We start from the raw sequence: 22,806 nt of genomic DNA on the forward strand, positions 1-22,806 counted from the left end.
GGAAGATGGCGGCCTCTGTTCTGCTGCTGGCGCGAGGGCGGCTGTGCGGCGGTAGCGGTTAGTCAAAGTCTATATTGAGAGGAGGACCCGGTGCAGGGGAGGGGGATGCACGGGAGGAGGGAAGCACGACAGCCAGATGGGAGGCGGAAAAAGGCGGCCCGAAGTTTTTCCATCCTTCGTGACTTCTTTCCAGAAAATGCCTGACCTTTTGTGCCTTGACCTGGTCTTCAGTTCTGGGGTACAGAGGATGCTAAAGGTGGTCACGACGCGGTCGAGGGGAAGGAGAGAGACAGCCCCCTCCCCGCGCGCATGAAATTTCTTTTTTGTCCCATTATATGTATGCGTAAAGCATCGCTTCTAAACACGTGGGAGAATCCGGGTTGCGGGGATCACTACAATGACCGGGGCTGGGCGAGCGTTGCTGCAGTTTGTTAACGCTATTTGCGGCGCTTTCTTGCTCTTGATCAAGAGAATATGCTATCATCATACTGATCTTGCCTTTCGCTTCTTGTCTCGGTATTTAATGATTTTTTAAAAGATTTGTATATTTAGGATTTTAATTTTAAGCCGATTTTAATTTTGAGTCTTTTTGCAAAGATGAATGGCACAAAATGTTTATATATTTGTTTGTGTGTATACACACACACACACATCACATATGTATGTATGGGCATATATGAGTGCATCAGAATTTCATTTTTTAATGTGTGCCAATGTGTTCACAATAAAAGGTGACAATAAATGTTCTTATGTACATATTTATGTACATGTGTATATACACATATACATGTATATGTAAATATATACATACACACTTCAATCTACACATTTCTGCCCAAGGACCATTGTTAACATGATTTGGAATCTAGCAATATTTATAGGAAAGATAAATTGATTTTTGCCCCCCCAAATTTTTGTTTCCTTCTCCTGAGGGACATTTCAGTAATTTTGTGTTCCTTCTTGCTGTATAACAAATTCCTTTTGGAAAGAGTCTTTCTGCAATAGATAAAACAGTTTTGAAGTTTTGTGTGCTCATTTTTGGCCTATTGCCAATTATGAATGAATTTCTGCCACTTACAATATCTCATATTATCACAAAATAAACCATTGAGAGAGCCAAATGTGTTTAATGTAGAGAAGCTGAAAGCTGGTTTTAAATATGCTATATTTTATTTTTGTGTAATCTATACTTACTTGCTCCTTGGCAAAGTTATGCCCTGATCTAGATATACTTTTCAAGTTACATGAAGTTCTGAGTATATGTGGTTTTTGTTATTGTTAAATGCTTATACTGAGGATTGTATGTAATGATACAAAAAGGAAAGGAATGGAACTGAGTACAAGAATGTCCAAAGATGGTTTGGTTGGAAGTATAACAATGTCAGTGATATGTGAAGTACAATTGGATGTTTAAATGGGAAGCAGTGTGGTGCATAAAAGCAGAATATCGTAAGCTACTGAGATTCCTATCACAATCATTGTATTTGTGTCTTGTAGGCCTACGTGGCTGCCTGTCTCAGTACTTGCAAAATGTACTATCCAAGGTAAGAAACATTTTACATCAGGGAGTGGAAAAGAAAAATACTGTTGATACAAATTAGAGGCAGAAATTCATAGAGATTTTAATATTGCTACTTGTGTTTTTGCAGCCACCGGTACATTGCACAAGCTTCTGTGGACAAGAATTCCCAATTCGATGTTTCGCAGTTGAAGCAAAAAAAGTATTTGTAAGGGACAAACCACATGTAAACATTGGAACAATTGGGCATGTGGATCACGGCAAGACCACATTAACAGCAGCCATCACTAAAAGTGAGATTTGGGGAGAGATGAGTGCAGTGTGTTAAAAGGAGACCAAATAAAGAGACCCTTTTCATTTGCTAGAGGGCCACTGATTTAAAGAACCACCAGTAAAGTATTGGAGCAATTGACTAGGTTGATCCAGAGCTATACGTAAACAGGATGGTGTAAAATTAAACCTTGATATTAAAAAAAATCCTGGGGGTAGTTTTTTTGAGTTGGGTTCTCTGACTGTTTTTAGTTCGCATTCACATCTAAAATCTGCTTCAGCCTTTCTATTGGGAATAAAAATGTTACCCTTCAATAATAATCTTAATTGATGACTATCACAACTTATTTGAAGGCGTTAAGGCTCTGTTAGACTGCAGGAGTCTTCCAGAGGTTTCAGATCATTTCAAGCATAATATTGTTTCAAAGTTTCACATGGTAGACTTAATGCTTTCTCCTTACTTAAAACTCGGGTGAAGAATTAAAAACCATGTGCTTCTCCCCCATTTTTATCAACTGCAAGAAAGACTTTGTTGCTGTTTTCTCTCTATTCATACTTCTTATAATCACATAAGGGGAAAAAGACTGAGATGCGTAAAAGTCCTTTTTGCTAATTCAGCAGTTCAGAAAATAAAAGGGCCTTTAAGCATTGCTTGGCCGACTTCTTCCCTCAGTCAAGGAATAGCAACAGCCCTTGAAATCTTTCAGTTTAAACACACGTGATGCCATGTTCACATTTTTTATTCCAGTTCTTTCAGAGACCGGAAGTGCCCAGTACAAGAAATATGAAGATATTGATAATGCACCAGAAGAGAAGGCCCGGGGGATTACAATTAATGCCTCCCATGTAGAATATTCAACAGCCAACCGCCATTATGGTCACACAGATTGTCCTGGGCATGCTGATTACATCAAGGTAGGCACGGGGAACTAGGATGCCAAGAAATCTTTTAAGAATTCCGATGATCCTATTTTAGAATCTCTGGCAGAAGGTACTTAATGATTGCACTTGCAAGATATATTTAAATCAATGGACAATTTAAGAAAAAAAAACACAACCATAGTAATCTTAAGCTTAGTAAAATGTTGGAAACTGACACATTTCCCATTCTTTTCTCTATAGAACATGATCATTGGAACAGCACCACTAGATGGCTGCATCCTGGTGGTGGCTGCAACAGATGGACAAATGCCACAGACTAGAGAGCACCTTCTGCTTGCTAAACAGGTTGGTTGTAGTCTAAAAAACACAGCTAGTGATCATCTGATAGAATTGTTCAGACAGGGCAAAGTTAAGCAATTTTCCCTTCAAGCAAGGGAAAAAGTAGGGACCTCCTTCACATCTTTTTTATTCCCTCACACTATTCTAGATTGGAGTGAAACATGTGGTTGTGTACATCAATAAAGCTGATGCAGTTGATGATAAAGAAATGTTGGAACTAGTGGAGCTGGAGATCCGTGAGCTGCTTACAGAGCTGGGCTATGATGGGGAAGCAGCTCCTGTAATTATAGGGTCTGCTCTATGCGCTTTAGAGGTCAGTGTTATGTTCTTGAACACTGTACCTTTTATTTCCTCCCTTTATTAAGGTGTATTACTGACTCCTGTGGGTTTTTTGTAGAACCAAAATCCAGAACTGGGATTGAACTCTGTCATAAAGCTTCTGGATACAGTGGATGAATACATCCCTGTGCCAAAACGTGAGCTTGATCAACCTTTTCTGCTTCCCATAGAGCGTACTTACTCCATTCCAGGTACCAAACGTTTATATTATACTCCACACATCCAAAGATGGGGATTCATTAACAGTAGAAGATAGCTTTTTTTGTACCTTATAATTTAAACTGGCTATAATTTGTTCTAGGGCGGGGCACTGTTGTAGCAGGTACCCTTGAACGTGGTATTCTTAAGAAAGGGGAAGATTGTGAATTTGTGGGTTACAAAACGCATTTACGCTCTGTTGTGATTGGTAAGTAGAATCTTCTCTCCCCCCCCCCCCTTTTTTTTTTTTGCAAGATTGGTCTTCCAGTGGTTTTTAGCTTAGCTTTTCTCATGTTACTGGTCCAATTGTTTCTAAACAATTATGACCTGAAATTATGTCTGAGGCAATCCTTAAAAGTATAGTTTTGTGGAACTGGGGAGTCTACACAACATTTGCAAAAATGTGTACGTAATTGGTTTCAGGTGTTGAGATGTTCCACAAACAATTGGACCAGGCACAGGCTGGAGACAATTTGGGTGCTTTGATCCGGTCTGTGAAGCGAGAAGATCTACGGCGGGGATTGGTCATGTGTAAGCCTGGCTCCATCCAGCCTCATCAGAAGGTTGAGGCTCAGGTGAGTGAGGGAAATGTATGTGGGAAGGCAGAATACTAGGGTGCTGCCTCATATCCTGTAGAGGGCTGGAAAATAGAGATGTCCATAAAACTTTGGAGCATATCTTAACACATTACTAGGGAATGCTAGGCTAGTATCCCTACCTGCTCTCCCATTCTGTAAAGCTGAAACAGGCAAAATAAATTGCTTTGATTTCATAGGTTTATATCCTGACCAAGGAGGAAGGTGGCCGTCAAGCATCTTTTGTGTCTAGGTTCATGCCAATTATGTTCTCGCTGACCTGGAATATGACTTGTCGCATAGAATTACCCGAGGGAAAGGTTTGTATTGCTTTCTCCCCCACTAATTCACTGCCGAGTAGTGGGATTTGTAACTGGTGTTATTTCAGTATTTCTAGATTGCCTCATTTCTTGCAGTTGTGGATGAATACATGCCTAAGTGTAGGCCGCCATCTCTTCATACCTTTCCTCTTCTATTGCTGTAGGAAATGGTGATGCCGGGTGACAATGTCTGCCTTAAGCTCGTACTGCAATACCCCATGGTCTTGGAGCAAGGACAGCGGTTCACTCTACGGGATGGATCTCGAACCATGGGCACTGGAGTGGTCACAAAGATACTGCCACTAGCTCCAGGGGAGGATTGCTGGGATAATTAAGTTCCACCAGCTGGAATTGGACATGAATACTTCCTAGAAAACTGATGACACTGCATCAAGGTTTGCACAGTAGATGAACATGGCAATCTTGGCTCAAAGAAGAGGGTTCCACCAAGGGGTTGGGGGCAAGGGTGAAAGTTGTTTAAATAAAAACAATCAAAAAGTGAGTGTTGAGCTTTTCTTTCCCCCTTCAGAATCATCCGTAGCTCAATGCAGGTGTGCTGAAGCTCCAAAACATCTGTGCATCCTAAGTACATAAGCTTGCTACCCTGTTTTCCCGAAAATAAGACCTAAATAGAAAATAAGCCCTAGCATGATTTTTCAGGATGCTCGTAAGCACTACCCCAAAAATAAGCCCCACTTAAGATAGCCAGCCAGACAGGACACATTTAGTACCGTATTTTTCCAAATATAAGCCCTAACTGGAAAATAAATTCTAATGCATCTTTTGGAGCAAAAGTTAATATAAGACCCAGTCTTATTTTCTGGGGAACACGGTATGCAACCTTAATCCATTACAGATAAGCAGCATTAAAAAGCAGCACATTTCCAACAAGATAATATATGTAGTTTGGGGTTGAACTGTGAGCTTCTTGGGTGTTCTGTGCTTTTGTTGCTTGCTTGCAGACATTTCATTACCCAATCAGATATCATAATTTTGGAGCACCAAGAACCCTACAGAAGCATATTTGTTATGTTTTTGTGCTGCTATACATAGAAAGGAAACATGAAATCTCAAAATACTGAAAATGTAAGAAATGAAATCTGCATGTATAAAAAAGTGGAGATGGAAATTATTACTGTTGTTTTGATGGAAAAGAAGAAATATGATTTGGAAACTAGCTAAAGTGCTCATTGGAAGAAGAGAAATGCATCACTTTTTATGTTCTCCAGCAGTATTTTAACTGCACTGACAAAGATTTTTTTTTAAAAAAAAGATGTTAAATACTATCAACCATACACAGCCTTATTTTTGCAACTAATTACATGAACCACTAACATCATTTTGATAAAATTTAATATACAAGTTTTAGCCTGATTAAGCATTGCCAACCTGTTTCACAAATATGACCAGCAGAATTATAATAGTTGAGAAGGGACTAATATCCTTAATTCTAAAGTTTGTTTTCTTCTATAGTGTTTTTTTCCTGTTAAAATAAGGACTTTTCCTTTACTCACCATTTCACAACTGTTGGTTCGGATTACAGCTGTAAGATTCCTATATACAATGCCAGATCCCTTATACCTCAGATTTGATAGCCAGGATCAAAGTAAGACTATGACACAGGTTGACAAATAAAAACTGAATTTCATTGAAGAGCAGCAAAAAAGCTCATGGTCCACAACACTGAACTTAAATCTGCGCTCATTTTAAAAGGATTCTCAGATGGTGACCTTCTGAGGCATAAAACTGGGACTTTCAAGTGATTCAAAATGGTCTCTACTAATAAAAAAGATTTAACATCTCAGTCACACCATCATCCTTTTTTATAACTTACTCTGAAAAAACAATAGTAATTTAAGACTCCCACAGAGTCTAAGTTGAATTATGGCACAAATATACCATTTCTGTTCATCCCCAAAGTCCTTAAATTTAATATGGTGTCATTGATTCCAATAAAAGCATCAATTAAAATTTTAATTTGGTGTGTACTGCATTCACAGGATAACCCCAGCACTAAAAACTACTGCTTTAGGGTTTGTTTCACTTGTCACTCAAAACTACTAATCCTTGATCTATTTTCAGAGAGGAAAATTATGCTGTTAGACAATAATGCTGAATTCCAAAACAGTTCTTCAAGTCTAGTTGAGCTACGTATGCTGGACAGGTCACAAAGTCTTCCTCTCTGATGCTGCAGAACCACAATTAAGGATTGTTGTTTACCAACTGGCCCTCCCACACATTCACCCCAAGCCCAACATTAGTTAGTTTAAAATTTTATTTTTTTAACTTTTTAAATATTTTTACTTAATAAAAAGTCAAGATTTGTCCATATGGTCATGTCCTTGTCAAGTTAATGTGGGAAAGTGGCATTTGCTCTAGGAACCCCAATGGAGTTATAAATAACAGAAAATAAACCCTGCCCTCCTCTGGGCAATGGAAAGGGGTCTTGCTCCATCCCGCTGGTCAACAGTACCCTGGGTAGGCTTCACTAAACCAACGGAACGGAAGGTGCTTGCCAAGAGGGCTGGGCCAGACTGCATCCCTTCAGGGGCCTCTGCCTTGGGCACAAGGGATGGCCCAGGCTTGAGGGGTCAGCAACAGAGCCATAGCTGGCTGGGGTCTCAGGTCACAGGGAGAAGCGTGGACATCAATTCCCAGGGGTGTGGAATGATAGCTGCTGGGAGGGATGAGACTGAACTGGAAAGAGAAGAAAGAGGCAGTGAGGACCACAAAGGCACACCAGAGTCCAAAACAGTCTTATCTGTTATCTGCAGGACAAGCCCTGCCCAATTGCCATCAATGCTCAATCAATTCTTCAGAGCAGTTAATTTATCTGATCAGAAATGCCAACTACAAAATCTTTTAATGTCCACCCCTATAGACATGCTAGGTGGGGATGTTTGGTACATCAGAGGGCTCATATTTCCTATTTAGTCCACCTTCTCCCCACCCCTGGCTTTAAATAACAGTCTTACCTTGGTGGTGCCCTATGTATGTGTAGGGGGATGGTGTGGAGGCGGAAAGGGTGGGCACACCACTCTGGGGCACACCTCCTTGAGGGGGTCCACCATGAGTCTGTGACGGATGCAATAGCATGACTTGGGGAGCTCCAGGGTGAGGTGGTGGGGCAGCTGCAATTCCAGTCTGGACATGGGCCTGCAGTAGACAAAAATAGTTTGAGGATTTTAATAAATGACACACCAATTTATCAACTAATTAGGCCAGCAGAGAAAATGCCAATTTTTCTAATTTAGGAACATATATTTAGCAACTGATGTAACTCATGCCACTAAAATTTAGACAAGGCACTTAACCTAATTCCAAGTATTGTTCAAAGAATATTTAATAATGAAACATTATTAAATAACAAATAATTCATGGAACAATTGCTGTTCTTGGTCACCAATACTGACACAATCTTTGCTCAAACTTATGCAGTACCCTGTTGATTGTTTTTTCCCAAGCAATCCCAGTATGTATTGAAGTAGATAAAATCATTACCCTGCCATTTTTCTCATACATCAACTGCCGCAAAAAACAAAACAAAAAAAAAACCCTTACTGGTCATATCCACCTCCTGAGTATTTATGAGGACAGAAATGTCTTCCATGGTCAAGACCGCTGCCCCTTTTCCCTTCCCAGAGTCAGGCATACTCACCTGAGTGACATGGGCCATGTTGGTGTATCCGTGCTGCAGCTGCTGATGGGCATGAATGGCATAAACTGCCGGCTGTGGGAAACCGCTCTGTGGCGACTGAGCGCTGGGCCCCGGGGTCATGGAGGGTGGCGTAGCTGCCAGTGTAGCAGCGTGGTACAGGTTCTGCTGCTGTTGAGCACTGGCCAAATGAGGTGGTTGTCCAGCTTGGTGCTATAGTAAGAGAGCACAAGAGTCACACTTCAACCACCAGAGTTTGCAGTATTTTTTTCTTTTTGTATTATTACCAAAGAAAATGTTTAGTATTTTATAGAGAAAAGCAAGATTTTAAACTCAGGTTAGCATACATTTTACCCATGGGAAGGATAGGAAATGACTCCTTGTTTTATTAACTTTGTTTTTAATTACTGTTTTTATTAAATTAGCCTTCTAGTTCTCCGATCTTCTTCCTATAATACATAACCCTCTGACTAATCTATCATGCCGTCATAGATTTAAATTATTCACATTTTGAATGTGTTTCCAGAGATAGTAAATTTATTTAGAGATCCTACCCAAAAACTACATGTCAGTTATGGTGGGTAGGTTCTAACCACTTACCTGTCCTCAGTTCTGCATTTCCCTTGCAGAAAATACTCCTCTCCCAAACATGTCTTATATTAATACCCAAATCAAAAGTAGTTGCAAAGTAGCATCTTGTTTAATTCCTAGATCGCATCCCCCCCCCCAAATAAAGCATGCAAGGATTAATAAGTTCGTCCCTGGAGCTTCAATTCCGTAACAGCAGTTTCAGGAACTGAGATAGACAGAGCATCACTTTAAAAGCAAGATTCCTTTTCATGCCAACCTAGAATTTCTACAGCTTCAAGGATCATGGTGCTCTAGGACCAACTTCAAATGTAAAATCAAATAGCAGGGTGTTGAGTGCCAAAACAAGCATTAAGTGTCTCCTATGCAGTAACCCCATATTTGGTTCCTCCCCCTCCCTCCAAGTACCTGCACAGGGCTGGGGGCGGCATGTTGTGTTTGCTGCTGGTTGCCCGTGGGTGTGGTAGCTGGTTGAGGCTGATGCGGATGCAGCTGTGTGGCATGATGGGGATACGATTGATGCACTGTGGCTGGGGAGAGAAGCAGCAAGCAGCAGTCAACAAGGCAACATGGGGGGGGGGGGAGAAAGAAAGAAAGCTCAGACTTCAGCTAACAATAAAGGTACCATAAAGAGTTTGGGGCGTAGGCTGTTCTGCGGGAGAATACTGTGGAGTAGATGATGAGACGATAGCTTGGGGGTGACTGCCAGATGTCATCATACGGGGGTTACTCTGCAGCATGGGGGCAAACACAGGCTAGAAGGAAGGAAAAAGATAGGAAATGTGAGTAAAACAGATAAACACACATATCTGGTTTCCCTTGAAAATTTATTGTCCCCACCTGCGAGGGATAGTGGGCCATGGGCTGCATCATAGTAGGCTGTCCTGTGAACTGCTGGGGATTGTAGGAGATGTATGAAGAGTATGGAGTTGCAGCTACCAGAGGGGGCCCTGCAGCTGCTGCTGCTTGCATAATGGGAGGAGCTGAGGTGGGCTGGTGCTGGTCTGAACGCTGGGGAGGTAGAGACCCTGTTCAGGAAAAAGAAATGGGTTAAGAAAAGCCATTTATACTCTTGTGTTTTTTCTCTTCCAAGTGGCCGAACAGTTGAGCCTTCCAAGCAAATTTCCCATGATCAATGAGCCTCTGGCCAAGAATCTCACCTTTAGCTCGGTATTTCCCTTGCTGTCCGGGCACAGAATTGGAAACAGGATAGGGGTACATCTGAGGTGTCTGCAGAGAATTAGCAGTAAACTAATTAATTCTAACGGTATCCTTACTACCGTGCCTGCTATACTTCGTAAAGAACCAATAATTTGCAGTGCAAAGATAGGACCATTCAGGTATCGTTCTCCCCACCTCACCTGCACAGCTGGGCTCATGTGAATCTGTGGGATGTAAGAAATATATTGTGTGCTGTACATGCCACTTTGCCCTGGTGTAATCACTGGGATGGAGGGTGTAGAATGGGTGCGTGGCCCTGGTGATGTAGGCGTACTTGTTGATTTGTTCTGGGGGGAAAAAAGAGGCAGCAATGATTAGATATTTAACTATGAAAACAGCTAAGAGATTACTGAACATGCTGTTATCCCCCCAAAAACCCACCCCATCAACCCATACTAGTCCCAGAGCTAGTTACGCACCACAGAAAGAAGAGTCTTTGATGGGTTGAATTCCTTTGCATTAGGATTCAGTGTTGATTTCTTCACCTGCCTGGATGGGAGTATAATGGAAATGAGACAGGAACACAAACATGCAGCAGTCTTATCTACAGGTTGTCCTCAATTTATAACAGTTCATTTAATGACCATTCGAAGTTACAACAGCACTGAAAAAAGTGACTTGTGACCATCTTTCACACTTATGACCATTGCAGCATCCCCATGGTCACAGGATCAAAATTCAGACACTTGGCAACTTACTCATATTTATGACAGTTGCAGTGTCCTGGGGTCATGGGGTCACCTTTTGAGACCTTCTGACAAGAAAAGTCAATGGAAAAACCAGATTCACTTAACAAGTGTATTACTAACAACTGCACTGATTCACTTAACAACTGGGGCAAGAAAGGTCATAAAAACGGAGCAAAACTCACTTAACAAATGTTTTGCTTAATAACAGAAATTTCGGGCTCAATTGAGGTCGTAGCTCGAGGACTACCTGTACTCAGGTTCCCCCAAGACTCACTCTGAGACAGGACCATCTTCCTTCTCCTCTGCTTCCCCTTTACCCAGAGGACTGGCCGTCTGGGTCTGGCGTTCCATGCCCTCACAGGATCCTTTCTCCTCCTTGCTGCTGCCTTCACAGAAATCAAGGCTGGGCTTGGGAGACTCTTCAGACACTTCACACGAGCTGCCTGCCCCAATCAGCACCTCTGGCAGTTTGTCTTTTATTTTCCCTTCAAGAGACTCCTTTGGCCGGAAGGGGTCATGGGTGGCCTCTGGAGAAGAGCTGGGCTGTAACTAGAAAGAGAAATGGGGTAAGCAACTGTGGTCGGAAAAACTGCTTTTATTTTATTTTCCTATTTTAAAAGTGCTCAATGTTTTTTTCCTCCTTTTTAAATGAAGAGGGAATAAGAGAATGTGCTCACCTTAAACTGGGCTCCAAACTTCCTCAATTCCTCGAGTTGATTCCTCTTCTGCTCATTTTGGAGACCTAGAGCAGTGCAATTGCCACAATTGAAGAGTTAAGAACTCAAAAACGTGAAGTTCATTTTAGTATCAATCTCCAAGTTCTGCAAAGTTTTCTCAAATCTGGTACTCTCTAACATTAAATGAGAACAATTGGGTGAGGATTATGAGAGCTATATTCCTATAAATCCAGATGACATTGGTTTCGGTGGCCAACTAAATTATATGCACCAGGTAAGATTTTTTACTTAGCAGTGATTATTCAATTTTGTATTTATATTCCACTTTTCTGAATGAGCGAGGTGATGTTATTGGGGAGTAATCAAGTCTTCCTTCATTTATCCCCAGAATAATCCTATAATATAAGTTACACTGAGATGAAGCAGCTGGCTCAAAGTCATCTAGTGAGTTCTGAGTTTATTAATTACTATGTAGTTCATTACTTTTAGAATAGAATAGAATTCTTTATTGGCCAAGTGTGATTGTACACACAAGAAATTTGTCTCCTTGTCCGTAGACTCTGCCTGACTTAGCTCACAATTTTAAAAAACAGCAACGTGCAAAATATATAAAATACAGTATGCAAAGCAACCCCAATCTGACATTTAGAGTAATAAGCAAAAAACTCAAAGGAACAAAAGAAACAAACCTTTGTTAGTCTGCTTGACTAAGTCTGAGGGCCCCATAACTTCTACAGTCCTGCCGGCTTCTTTGGTGGCAGAGCTAGGCACCTCTTTAACTAGAAGAGGAAGGAAAGGGTTAGAAAGCAAAATGTATGCAAGGAAAGAGGAACAAAAGCTTGAAATGCACCTGGAAAGTATGGCAACTTCCCAAAGAGCCTCACAATTTATTCAAATCCCCTATTCTCCTTCTTCAGACAGACAAGAATTTGTTTACTATCTTAAAACGTTTTCAACTGATCAAACCTATCAAGTATTTAAAAATTGTAAAATCTCAATATTTTTCTTACTAGGGTAAAACAGGAAGGAAGAAAAAACAGAGAGAAGTTTACAAGTCAGCAGTCTTTCCAGTCAGCAAGTTTCAAAAATCTAAACAAAGTCCTCAACATTCTCAGAAACACACTGAAAATCATATGACATATTAATTGAGGAGTTTTGTGCAGCACATCTGGGATTCTCTGGCCAGCTAATACCTACAGGTTGCTTTGTTTTAGGTCCATCCTTAGTTCCTACTTTGTTGATTGGCAATCAACAAGACCTGCTTTACTCCCAGTTTAAGTACTTACCTTCAACAGCAGCTACTGGGAGAGATGCTGGGACTTTAGGTGAAGGTGGGGTGGGGGAAGCACTCGATTCCATGGTAGTCCTTGACTCGGAAGGTGATGCAGGAGCAATAGGGAGAGCTGGTCCCACAGGGGGATCTTGGGAAGAGACTGGAACAGTTGAGGCAGACTTCGGTGAACAGGGAGCATAGAGACGGCCCACTATACAGTACAGTAACAGCAAAGATGCATTAGATTAAGGCTAATAGATGAAAAAAAATAATCAAGGTCCTCATACACACACAAAAAAAGACATCAGATTTGCTGCTTATTCTTTCTTCTACCTGTAGGAGATGCAGCAGAGACTTCCATGGGTCGGCTGGTTGGGGAAGACATATTCTTAGCCCCTCGATTGGGTCGTTGAGACTTTGGAGACATTCTAGATGGACCTAAAACAAGGCAGTCATAAGTGGCGATGAATCAAACCAGAGACACATAAAGAAAACGTTCCTTCGACATCTATGGCTCTCCCCTACTAGCAAACAGTGAAAATTCTATCATGCCAATGAGATTAGCAGCCACCTAGTTGCAATTGGCATTTCCAAATTCAGACTAATCAAAACATTTAAAATAACTGAATGGTGGCTAAGTCAACGCACCCATCGGAACCCTTGTCCATGGTGACCTGTCTACAAGAGGCAAACTAATGAATGTGGATAAGTGACTGGCCCTACGGCCTGTACAAATATGAGGGATGAATGGGAAGAAGCAGGAAATGCTGCACCCTATCCAAAGAAGAGAGGCAAGTAAAGAGGAAGGTCACAAGGAATCATAATGAGATGCAGCAATCCTGGTTCCAGGTTGTAACATAGCAAGGCGGAGCTGGGGCAACTGAAGGTGAACGTGAAATCAGTGGTAGGATAGAGGCTTGCTTCAGACACAGCTAAACTGAGCAAAGTTGTCACTGGTATTGTTATTGCTTCTTCTGATTTTCAGCAAGCAATTTCACTGAACGCACTTTGTGAAGACCAACAATGCAATGTCACTATTGCAAGAGCCAGAAATTAGCCTTGGATCATTTTTTTCTGAGGCATTTCATCGGCTATTGAGGCTTCAAATCTAACTTCTCCCCATTTGCATTCCATCTATTCCTTTCTTCTTCACTCCCTTCAATTTAGAATCCATTTTTTGATCCCATACACTATAAACTGTGCCACTACAACTTTAGTTATGCGTTTTACCATTCAAAATGCTATTCCCTTCCTTTTATTGTTATTGTTGAGCACATGCTAACCTTCGTCCTTCCATTTCCCCCCTGGTGATGGTCCGATACACTTCGTGATTTCAATCTGTCCATACCATTCGTCCCACCCTTCCCTTCTACTCATCAACCTATCTTGGTAGCCTGAGCCAGATTGATATTGCAATGAAGACAGATCATCGATCATTTCCTCATTCAAGGAAGTAACCCCTTCCCCTAAACCTAATTTGTACTGGTGATGCAAATAGTCCTTGCTTAATGACCATTCGTTCAGCAACCATTCAAAGTTACAGAAGCACTGAATGAGTGGTAGTTATGACCAGCCCTTGAGGCTATGGGCATTGAAGTGCCTTCGCAGTCATGTGATCAAACTTTGGGTGCTTGGCAGCACAACTGCATTTACACTGCGCCATGCACTTCAACTTCACCCACCGGTCTTACCCCATATCTCTGCCCTTTTGGCTGCCCTGCAATCCACCCCCCACCTCCAATGTCCTCAACTGACCTTTGCCACCATTTTCCCCCTGCTGCTACTGCTGAGGTGCTAAAGGGCAGAGATGGAGAGGAGTTGAAGTGGAGGCAAAGCACAACAGGGCACAAGCTTGAGGTCCTTGTCTAATGACTACAACTGGGACTACTAGAACTGTGATTGCTAAGTGATGCAGTTAGGTGATGTTTTGCCTAATGAGACCCCTTCGCTTATCCACAAAAATTCCAGTCCCAATTAAGGTTGTTAAGGGGAGGACTACTTGTAATTGTTACTAGTACTTCATTTCTTTCTAAATAATTCAGAATTTAACATCTTGTGCTCTTGTGGAGCAAGTAACAATTTTTGCATGGCATGCAGGTAAGTTTCTTATCTCCCCACAGGATCGATACCATTAGCCAATGGTTTCTGAAGAACCCCTTCAACCCAGCACTTCCCCAATTGACTTTTTATTGCTGTCATCCATTCGTATGATTTTCCAGTGTTTTCCCTCAAGTTGCCCGTGTCAGTTTTGGCCGTCGCACAAATTTTTTTTTTTTTGCCGTCATCCTCTACAGGCACGCTCTTCAACTTTCTCAATCTCATTTCAAAATGCATTTCCCTTACAGCAGTGTTCCTTAAAAGTGTGGTCCTAAAACCCCTGGGGGTCCCCCAACCTGATTCTTGTCAGGTTTCCTTGAAATCAAAATCATTTGCCATCCTATGTTGAAAAATGCAACATTAAAACCCCTCAAACAATAATTATGACTAATCGTAGCTGTAGCAAATGCGTCAATTTTAATTTTTAATATGATAAATATAACCTGCACAAGGGAATGCTCTTTTGAGATTTTTTTTAAAACGTGAAAAGTGTCCTTGAGAGAAAAAAAAGTTTTAAAAACACTGCTTTAGAGGAAAAAGTAAAGCAGAACAAACTTCTTGACTGTGACTTTTCATCGTATCCTTTTCTACTTAAAATTACATCATAACGGAGACAGGAAACGGGGGGGGGGGGGAGAGAGAGTCATGTGAACTTTCAGTCAGAAGGGCCAACCTTTACCAAGCCTTTTCTGCCTGTTAAAGTGACCGTTTCAAACCATTCCAGTATTTCCCTTTTAAACCCGAGATCCTCTGCTCACCTCCATTGATACCTCGTTGCTCTGGAGCAGAGCTAGCGTTGCTTTCTGAATGATGTGAACTCCCACGGGGTGGCAAGGAGCTCATGCCTGGCCTCCCTCCTCTAGAGCTATTGCAGCGTATGCCTCCTCTGGAGCTTTCTCTGACACGTTGGGGAAGTGGGATATATTTGCCCTCTCTGCAAAAAGAAATAGCTGGGTACTTTCTAAGAACAATAAAGAAAGAAACCATCATAACTTTCCTCATCCAAGAAGCTGAATGCAAAATGCAAGGCAACATCTCAAGCAAAAAGACTGGCAATCAACAGGAGAACCAGGTTCTAAGTCACAGTGAGACCTTAATGCTATTTCCTCCCCAATATAGGATAAACTAGCCACAATTAGTGTTCATTTTATACTAGAGAGGCATATGGCTATCCAAAAGTTATTTTATTATAGTTTTGAATCACCCTAAAAAATGTCACCTGAGCTATGCAGAGTAGCTAATACACACATTGTAAAATAACTGATATCGTTGCTATGAGAACAGAGTTAAATACATATTTTTATTCATTTCACCAGTGGTGCAAACTTACCTGGAAGCCAAACTGGGGCTGTCTCTTCCAGACACTTGTCTTTGCACTGAACTGTGCTTCTCTTCTTCTGTGCGCCCATCATCATTTTCCATCGCAATACGCAGTCTATACTGTGGGCTTGACTCAATTTCTCGTGCTAGCTGTGCAGCTCTGGCCTCTCGTTGCCGAAATGCCTCTGTGTTATCTTTTTCAAGAGGGACTCTACCATGAAAAAGTGGCCCATTGGAAAAGGGGGAAAAAAGGAAGTGCAGCAAAGAAATTCTACTGATTTATCCAAAACAACAAAATAAAAATTTGTTTTATTGTAGATGACCAACACCTCTTCATTTGTAACATGGTAAAAGACACCTCAGACCCCAACAGTTCAAAGTTTTTGATTGAATTTCCTAAATTTTATAAATTTCAGATCCAGAACTATTTCCAATAAAGTTCTGGATGCTTATCACTTATTGCATAAATCCACAGATTGCATTTTGAGTAAAATCGGATTTAGTTGGTGACATACTGGCCAAAATGTGCCCAAACTGACCAGTAGAGTTCTTACCATTAACAGAGAAAACAGATGGAGCAACAGATTTGCTCCTTCTTGTAATAAAAAAGTGTTATATGAAAGCTTTAAATGATGAAAGATGTAACAGGTACATGAGATCATTTGTTAACCATGAAACGTGAAGATTCTGATTTGGAATATAAGAGGAATAAACTGTAAAGAAAATAAATTAACTAACCGAAGGAAGAAAATTAGGTATGCTGTATTTGTGAAACTTAAAAAGGGGGGAATCATGTAACTGATCTGATTTTGTGAGGTGTTGATGGATATGTGCATGAAGAAAAGATGTAGATTTAATTATGAACAAAAGCACTAATACGTCAAACAGTATGAACTGGTGCTATACTGACATAAAAACAAAGTTCATGAATTTTGAAAAGTATTTAAACATTTAAATGGGAATGACAACATAGTCAATAGTGAAACTGAAATGGTCAGCTAGGGTTAGTTGGAGATATGAATGTACATGTACTTTGATCAGACGGTGCCATTTTGTAGTCTGAGACTCTAAAGGAAAAAAATTGAAGGACCACTGCCTGTTACACATAAATGGCAAAATATTACAGCTAGGAGATAAAACTATTCATTTTAGGAGTATATTCCTAAAGAAGGGGGCACGGATAGGAAAACATTAAAATTTAGAAATGCTGATAAAAAGATTGCTAATATATAGTCTACTACATCTGCTGAGTAAATGTTTGTTGAAAGATCTTTGAACGTAGTAAAGCAAAAAAAAAAAAAAAGGTCAAGAATGAATGGGCAGACTTAATATAAAAATCAGAAACCAGTATGAAAATAGTACACTGAGGTGGCTTACCTATATAGAATGAATGAATATTTAATAAAAAATAAATATATAAAGCAAGAGGGAATGAGTGCAGGGGAAGACTGAGAAAGTAATGCCCTGGATTTGTAGTCCTCAAAAATCAGAGGGGAGAAATTTAAAAAACAAAGGGAATATATAAACGGATGTTCAGATGCAAAGAAAGCAAGAGTGGTTTACAAGCATAGAAAGGCTTGAAGAGAGAACAGTGATTATTTATAGAGTTACATTTTCTTTTATTTCCTGCTTTAATGTTTTTGCCCATTACTCCATGTTTTTATGTTTTACATAACACTTAGTACAAAAAGAAATAACAATTGAGTACACACACACACACACACACACACATACAGAATATATGTGTGTGTGTGCACATATTCATATTCCAACTCCCCCCATCTTTAATTGGATAACATTTGTCTAATTTAACTTACGTTTTTATATATGTACATTTATCTTTTATGATTATAAGCCGCCCAGAGTTACCTTGCGTTAAAATAGGCAGCTAATAAATTTTATAAATAAATAAACAAGCAAACAAGCAAGGAAAAATCAGGCTTCTGCTACTTCTGTATACTGTTGAATTTAGGAACAGAACAAAAACTAGTAATGTAGTGAAATATGCTGTATATATTAACTATATAAAGAACTGAATTGATTAGCGGTCCAAAGTGACCATCTTGCATGAGCTCTAATATTCACTGCATTATTTATTAGATTCATATCTCCTGTATTTTGTGCACTATTTTGTGCAACTCAAGAAGGCGTACATAATGCTCTCCTTATATTTTTCCCATAATAAGTCTCATAAAGTGAATTGGCGAGAGTGTATTTCTGTCTCAAAGTCATCCAACTGGCTTCCAAGAGAGGACCTACAATTGTCCCAGTTTCTAGTCCAGCACCTAAACTAAACTGAATCCTGGAATCCATCCTCAAGTGCAGATAATACAAGGGTAGCATTATTATAATATTCCAATGGACATGTCTCATCATGGAACATTCACTATTTCTGCTATAGCCACCAACAGCCTGTAATAAACAGGTGGAACTAAAGATAAAGGATGAAACTATTCACAAATACTGACAAATTGAGATGATTATCTCTGAATTGTCTTGACAATCAGTCTGCTCTTCTTTATCCACTGATTACCACTACCCAATCAAAGCCTTACAAGTCCTGGTATGTTAACCAACTTTCATTTATTAAGTGAAAAAGAAAGAAAAACTATCTAGACTCTACTTTAATAGCTTACCAAATTACATCAGTGTCATCAACTGCTCTCTCCCCTGAACCTTCACATAAATATATATACATACATATGGCTAAATCATTAACTTACGTATACGATGAGAGACTGCTATCGTATGTTGTCTTCACACCATAATTTTCCTCGTTGAATTTGAACATCTCATTTGGGTCCCAGCCATTAGACTGAAATAACAGATAAATGCTTTAGTACCTTTGCTGCAACAAAGTTTAGTGAAGCAGCTCTCAGTAAATCTATTTTGAGGACTCAAGCCGTATCGGTTACTTACCATATCTGATTCTAAGTCATAATCATCACTGTTGCTATCTCCCCCTTCCCAGCGTTGTAGTACTTTCTCTTTGTGCTCTCCATTCACCTTAGAATTCATGGCAATGGCAGAATCTGTGAACTTATCTAAGACACACAACAGAAAGAAAGGTCAGGATAGAAAGGATTCCAGTTCTCCTTCAGACGTCCTCCCATCACTCCTCAATTCTGTTATTTTAAGGGTGTATTACCTTTGGTGGCATAGTTAAAATCAACATTGCGGAAGTGCACTAACATGACATCAGTAGGCTTGAAAACCATAGTGTCTACAATATCCTCCCTCCTCGGCCCTACTGGCTGATCAGGCACCTTCTTGTGCACAGCATCCACAGCCAATTCAAACTGTAAAAAAAATTTTTTTTTAATTAATACAGGCTGCCTATCCCTACTATAGAAAACTACATAAATCTGAAAACATGCCTTATCACAATCCGTCGATCACTAAGCACTGTCTATTTCCAGATATTCACTCTTGTAATCTCATAATAGCAGGCTGCTTAAGCAAGCTTTGTGAAGTTTGGGGAGAAAGGATGCTTCCTGTATGCAAAGTTTCAATATGAAATAAAGCTAAATACTTAAGTACAACTAAGGTATAAACTTCATTGAACCTGTTAGCTAACATTCTAAGAAAACTAATCAGCAAAGAAAGTATTCACCTTAGAACTCAGGGTCTTAAAAATTCCTTCAAATGTGCTTCCACTTTTCACTTTCACATCACATGTTGATCCCTGAGAAGAGAACCAAAGGGAAGGTATATTTAAAAAAAGGATACAGGAATACTTCAAATTGTGACTCAAAGCCTCCCTGCGCCCCCCCCCATACACTTGGAAGTAAACTAAAGAAATTCAAGATAAAACCCTGACCCATTTGCACAATGCTTAGCCCAAACTATTCTTAATGCATAAACTAGAAGACCGGGAAGGGGAAATTTAGCCTTTGCAGGCAACCTTCTTTTAGTTGAGAACCTTGCAATTTTTGTATTGTCTACCATTTTAAAATCAACCCAAAACAAAACAGCTGGGATCAAAATTCTTAACATGAAGATCTGTGTTCGAAGAATAATGTAAATCAAGTTACAAACGGATCAGTACATCATGTGAGCAATGCCTATATAAACACAAATGTTTCTCTTTCTGCAGGACAACCACATGAAATCACCTGTACATCTACCTTTCTACATTCTTAATTTATCACCAGGAGACTCACCACAACTGCTGTTAGAAAGTGCAGCATTCGGGAATTGTTATAAACACCCTCAAAAGCCTGGGAGAAATGGAAAAATAAGTGTCATCAAGACATCTGTAAGCATCCATTGCCCAACGTTACAACACTTCCAATAATTAGATAGGCAACTGAAAGTTTCCAGAAAATGTATACACTTGTTGTAACAAATATAGGCTTAAATAACTATGTCATTTGTTTTCTCAGTAAGGAGCTTCTTTCATGAATCTTAATATATAGGAGGCTTGACCCAGCTTCAAACTGTATTACTACTTCTCATAGAGTTTGGATAGAGGGTCTACAGTTGAAAATGAACATTATATTGGGATTTTCACAATTCAGTATCTAAAATTGAAGCATCCAAATATTTGTCACAAAATAAATCAAAATAATGTGGTTATGATACAGATTGATTTAAAAAGTACACTTTTCTTTTTCAAAACAAAAATTGTGCCTATCAGTGATTTAACTCCACGCTTAACAAAGTTGCAAATTTAGAAAAACAACAACAAAGTAATTATAAGCAGACTTTGCTGCACCTCAACAAGTCAAATGACATTAAGTTGAAAATCTACAGGTAATTTAGCATTACTAATTTGAACTAAATTTGTTACATGAAATTACTCCAGATATTTATACTTTGCTATTGTTATAGGAATTGCAAATAAAAGAAATATACAAATTAACATAAAGACACAGAAATGGCTTTAACTATAGTCATAGCAGATACATAAGATTCTAGGCTAGGAATTCTTTTACATGTCATAACTCAAAAAATTCTTAGGAGTACATTTATAGCCATAAGAACTGAAGCCTACTAGCAGATATATTTATTGGCAAAGACTGGTAGTAGAAACCTCAAATCTCTAGCAATTATATAAATCATACAGATCAGCTATGTCAATCCCAAATGGCTTATACTACAACTTACAGGAGATTGGGGAGGTCCTTTGCCTGTACTCTGGCCCCTGAAAATAAATCAGGCACAAATGTAATTAATAATGCAAAATGTAAACTCTTTAAACAAATAGGCTACATTTGGTGCATACATTCATCATTCCTTCATCAATCTAATTCACAGGAGCTCTCACCACTAACAAGAACCCCATACTTTACTACCAAAATAATTAGACTTCCTAATTCAGCTTAGAAAGACATAACTTCCTTTCTACAGAGACAACTTGATGAGAAATCAGTGCATGTACTATACATGAAAATTCATCCTCTACAAACATATAAAAATAGATGGTGGACATAAAGTGTTACTGTGTATGAAAAGAAGCTTAGAATGGATTTGCTTTGCCTCAAATCCATGATTTCTGAGCTTTCTGCATTACTTTATCTAAATTCAGAATAACATTTTGCATAAATCATCAAAATTCCTTAGCCAATTTAAAATAAGTGGGAGATAACTAGGTGATAATCCAATCAGAATAGCAAAAGGTCTTTATGAGCTCCTTCACTGATATACTAGAATGATCACAAAAAATACCCAACCCCTGGGGGAGGGAGGGAGAGAGAGGAAGAGAGGGAGAGAGAGATATCCATGATCTTGTTCAACTTTATAAAACTGATATATGGCTCAGCAAATATTATTTCGTCCTGCTTTTTCTTAAACTAGAAATTTATGCTAGGCTACTGAAATGGAAAAAAAACAAACCAACCACCTTTAAGCAGCACTGCTGGGCAAAACTCATTTCTGGAAGGCATCACTGCTCATATATAAGTTCTTTTAATTGAGCAGACCAAGACAGCCCAGACGCTGCAATGTCTGAAAGAAGGTCTGTTGGATAATGGTTTTCTGATGTCTTTTAGTTATCTTGGATTGTACAGCAGCGTGCACGAGAAGTCAACGGAATTTACTTCCAAGAAAACGTAGTTCCCATGCTCAATTTTGCATCCGAAATTAGATCCTTCCTATAAGCAGTCAAATTCTATACTCCACCACAAGGAGGGCAACTCAGCCCAGGAGGGATCGAACCTTCTTTTTCGAAAGGCAGAAGACCCACATTACATCCCCTTCCAAAAATCACACACGCCAGAGAGATGGATGACTGGAGAAGAGTCTAAGAGGGGAGGAGGGGGCAAGTCTTAGCGGCATCCGCCTTCCGGTCTCAGCAGGGCGTACGCTGAGAAGAGCGGCACCCAATCAGCGGCAAAGCAGCCCGACTCCGCTTATCGGGTCTACACATGCTCTTTTCCCCCCCCCCTCCACCCGCCCGAGTCCTCCCGTCAACCCTTTTGGGGCGGGAACGCGACAGTCCCTTCCCTTTCGGTCTTTTCCGCCAGGATCCCTTCCTTTCCCTCGATCACACAAACCAGCCCGTTTCGGACAAGCCTTACCTGGTGCCGCTTCCTCCAGGGGGGGGTCCTCCCCCGCTACCAGGGGGAGCCACCATTGTGGCTCTGGGTCCACCCGCGGCCCCGGGGCTGAGGTTCCCGTTGGGGCTGGCCGGGGGTGGGTTGGCTTTGCGGGAGGTGGAGGCGGCGGCGGCGGCAACAGCAACGGCTGCAGCAGCCTGAGGCGGCGGCGGCGTGCTCGGAGGAGGGGGGCCCGAGGAAGGCGCAGCAGGTTGAGGGGAGGGCGGCGGCAGCGGTTGTTTCAACATGGCGCTGGCGGCAGAGAGAAAAAGAGCCGGACGCCCCTGCTCCTCAGCACGCGTTCA

At 40.4% G+C, this 22,806-nt stretch overlaps 2 protein-coding genes across 2 annotated transcripts; one reads left to right on the forward strand and one right to left on the reverse strand.

The window, feature by feature from the left end:
- TUFM (Tu translation elongation factor, mitochondrial) lies at window positions 1-4,925 on the forward strand. The gene is made up of 11 exons (XM_015810290.1): window positions 1-57; window positions 1,498-1,544; window positions 1,650-1,812; window positions 2,538-2,704; window positions 2,912-3,016; window positions 3,159-3,323; window positions 3,408-3,540; window positions 3,651-3,755; window positions 3,971-4,122; window positions 4,323-4,442; window positions 4,607-4,925. The coding sequence occupies exons 1-11, from the start codon at window positions 6-8 to the stop codon at window positions 4,775-4,777; spliced, it is 1,380 nt and encodes a 459-aa protein (XP_015665776.1). The 5' UTR covers window positions 1-5; the 3' UTR covers window positions 4,778-4,925.
- Window positions 4,926-5,723: 798 nt separating this feature from the next.
- Window positions 5,724-22,749, reverse strand: ATXN2L (ataxin 2 like). The gene is made up of 23 exons (XM_015810238.1): window positions 22,484-22,749; window positions 21,072-21,108; window positions 20,126-20,182; window positions 19,576-19,647; window positions 19,111-19,261; window positions 18,882-19,006; window positions 18,686-18,777; window positions 15,973-16,173; window positions 15,401-15,576; window positions 12,879-12,983; window positions 12,559-12,756; window positions 11,962-12,051; window positions 11,273-11,337; window positions 10,870-11,144; window positions 10,326-10,395; window positions 10,047-10,193; window positions 9,846-9,915; window positions 9,526-9,713; window positions 9,311-9,440; window positions 9,094-9,215; window positions 8,101-8,310; window positions 7,418-7,598; window positions 5,724-7,139 (listed from the first exon to the last, which is right to left on the reverse strand). The coding sequence occupies exons 1-23, from the start codon at window positions 22,747-22,749 to the stop codon at window positions 7,090-7,092; spliced, it is 3,078 nt and encodes a 1,025-aa protein (XP_015665724.1). The 3' UTR covers window positions 5,724-7,089.
- Between the last annotated feature and the right edge of the window lie 57 nt (window positions 22,750-22,806).

The sequence above is a fragment of the Protobothrops mucrosquamatus genome, unplaced genomic scaffold, assembly GCF_001527695.2.
Source record: "Protobothrops mucrosquamatus isolate PMUCROS unplaced genomic scaffold, P.Mucros_1.0 scaffold8, whole genome shotgun sequence".
NCBI lineage: Eukaryota > Metazoa > Chordata > Lepidosauria > Squamata > Viperidae > Protobothrops > Protobothrops mucrosquamatus.

Excerpts from the sequence above, each read along its gene's own strand:
- ATXN2L (XM_015810238.1), bottom strand. The coding sequence starts at position 22,749 with ATGTTGAAACAACCGCTGCCGCCGCCCTCCCCTCAACCTGCTGCGCCT. Across the intron at positions 16,174-18,685 it reads AGCAGTCTCTCATCGTATAC|AGTCCCTCTTGAAAAAGATA; the intron begins GTAAGTTAATGA and ends TTTTCATGGTAG. Across the intron at positions 9,714-9,845 it reads AGGGAAATACCGAGCTAAAG|GGTCTCTACCTCCCCAGCGT; the intron begins GTGAGATTCTTG and ends TTTCCTGAACAG.
- TUFM (XM_015810290.1), top strand. The coding sequence starts at position 6 with ATGGCGGCCTCTGTTCTGCTGCTGGCGCGAGGGCGGCTGTGCGGCGGT. Across the intron at positions 58-1,497 it reads GCGGCTGTGCGGCGGTAGCG|GCCTACGTGGCTGCCTGTCT; the intron begins GTTAGTCAAAGT and ends TGTGTCTTGTAG. Across the intron at positions 3,324-3,407 it reads CTGCTCTATGCGCTTTAGAG|AACCAAAATCCAGAACTGGG; the intron begins GTCAGTGTTATG and ends GGTTTTTTGTAG.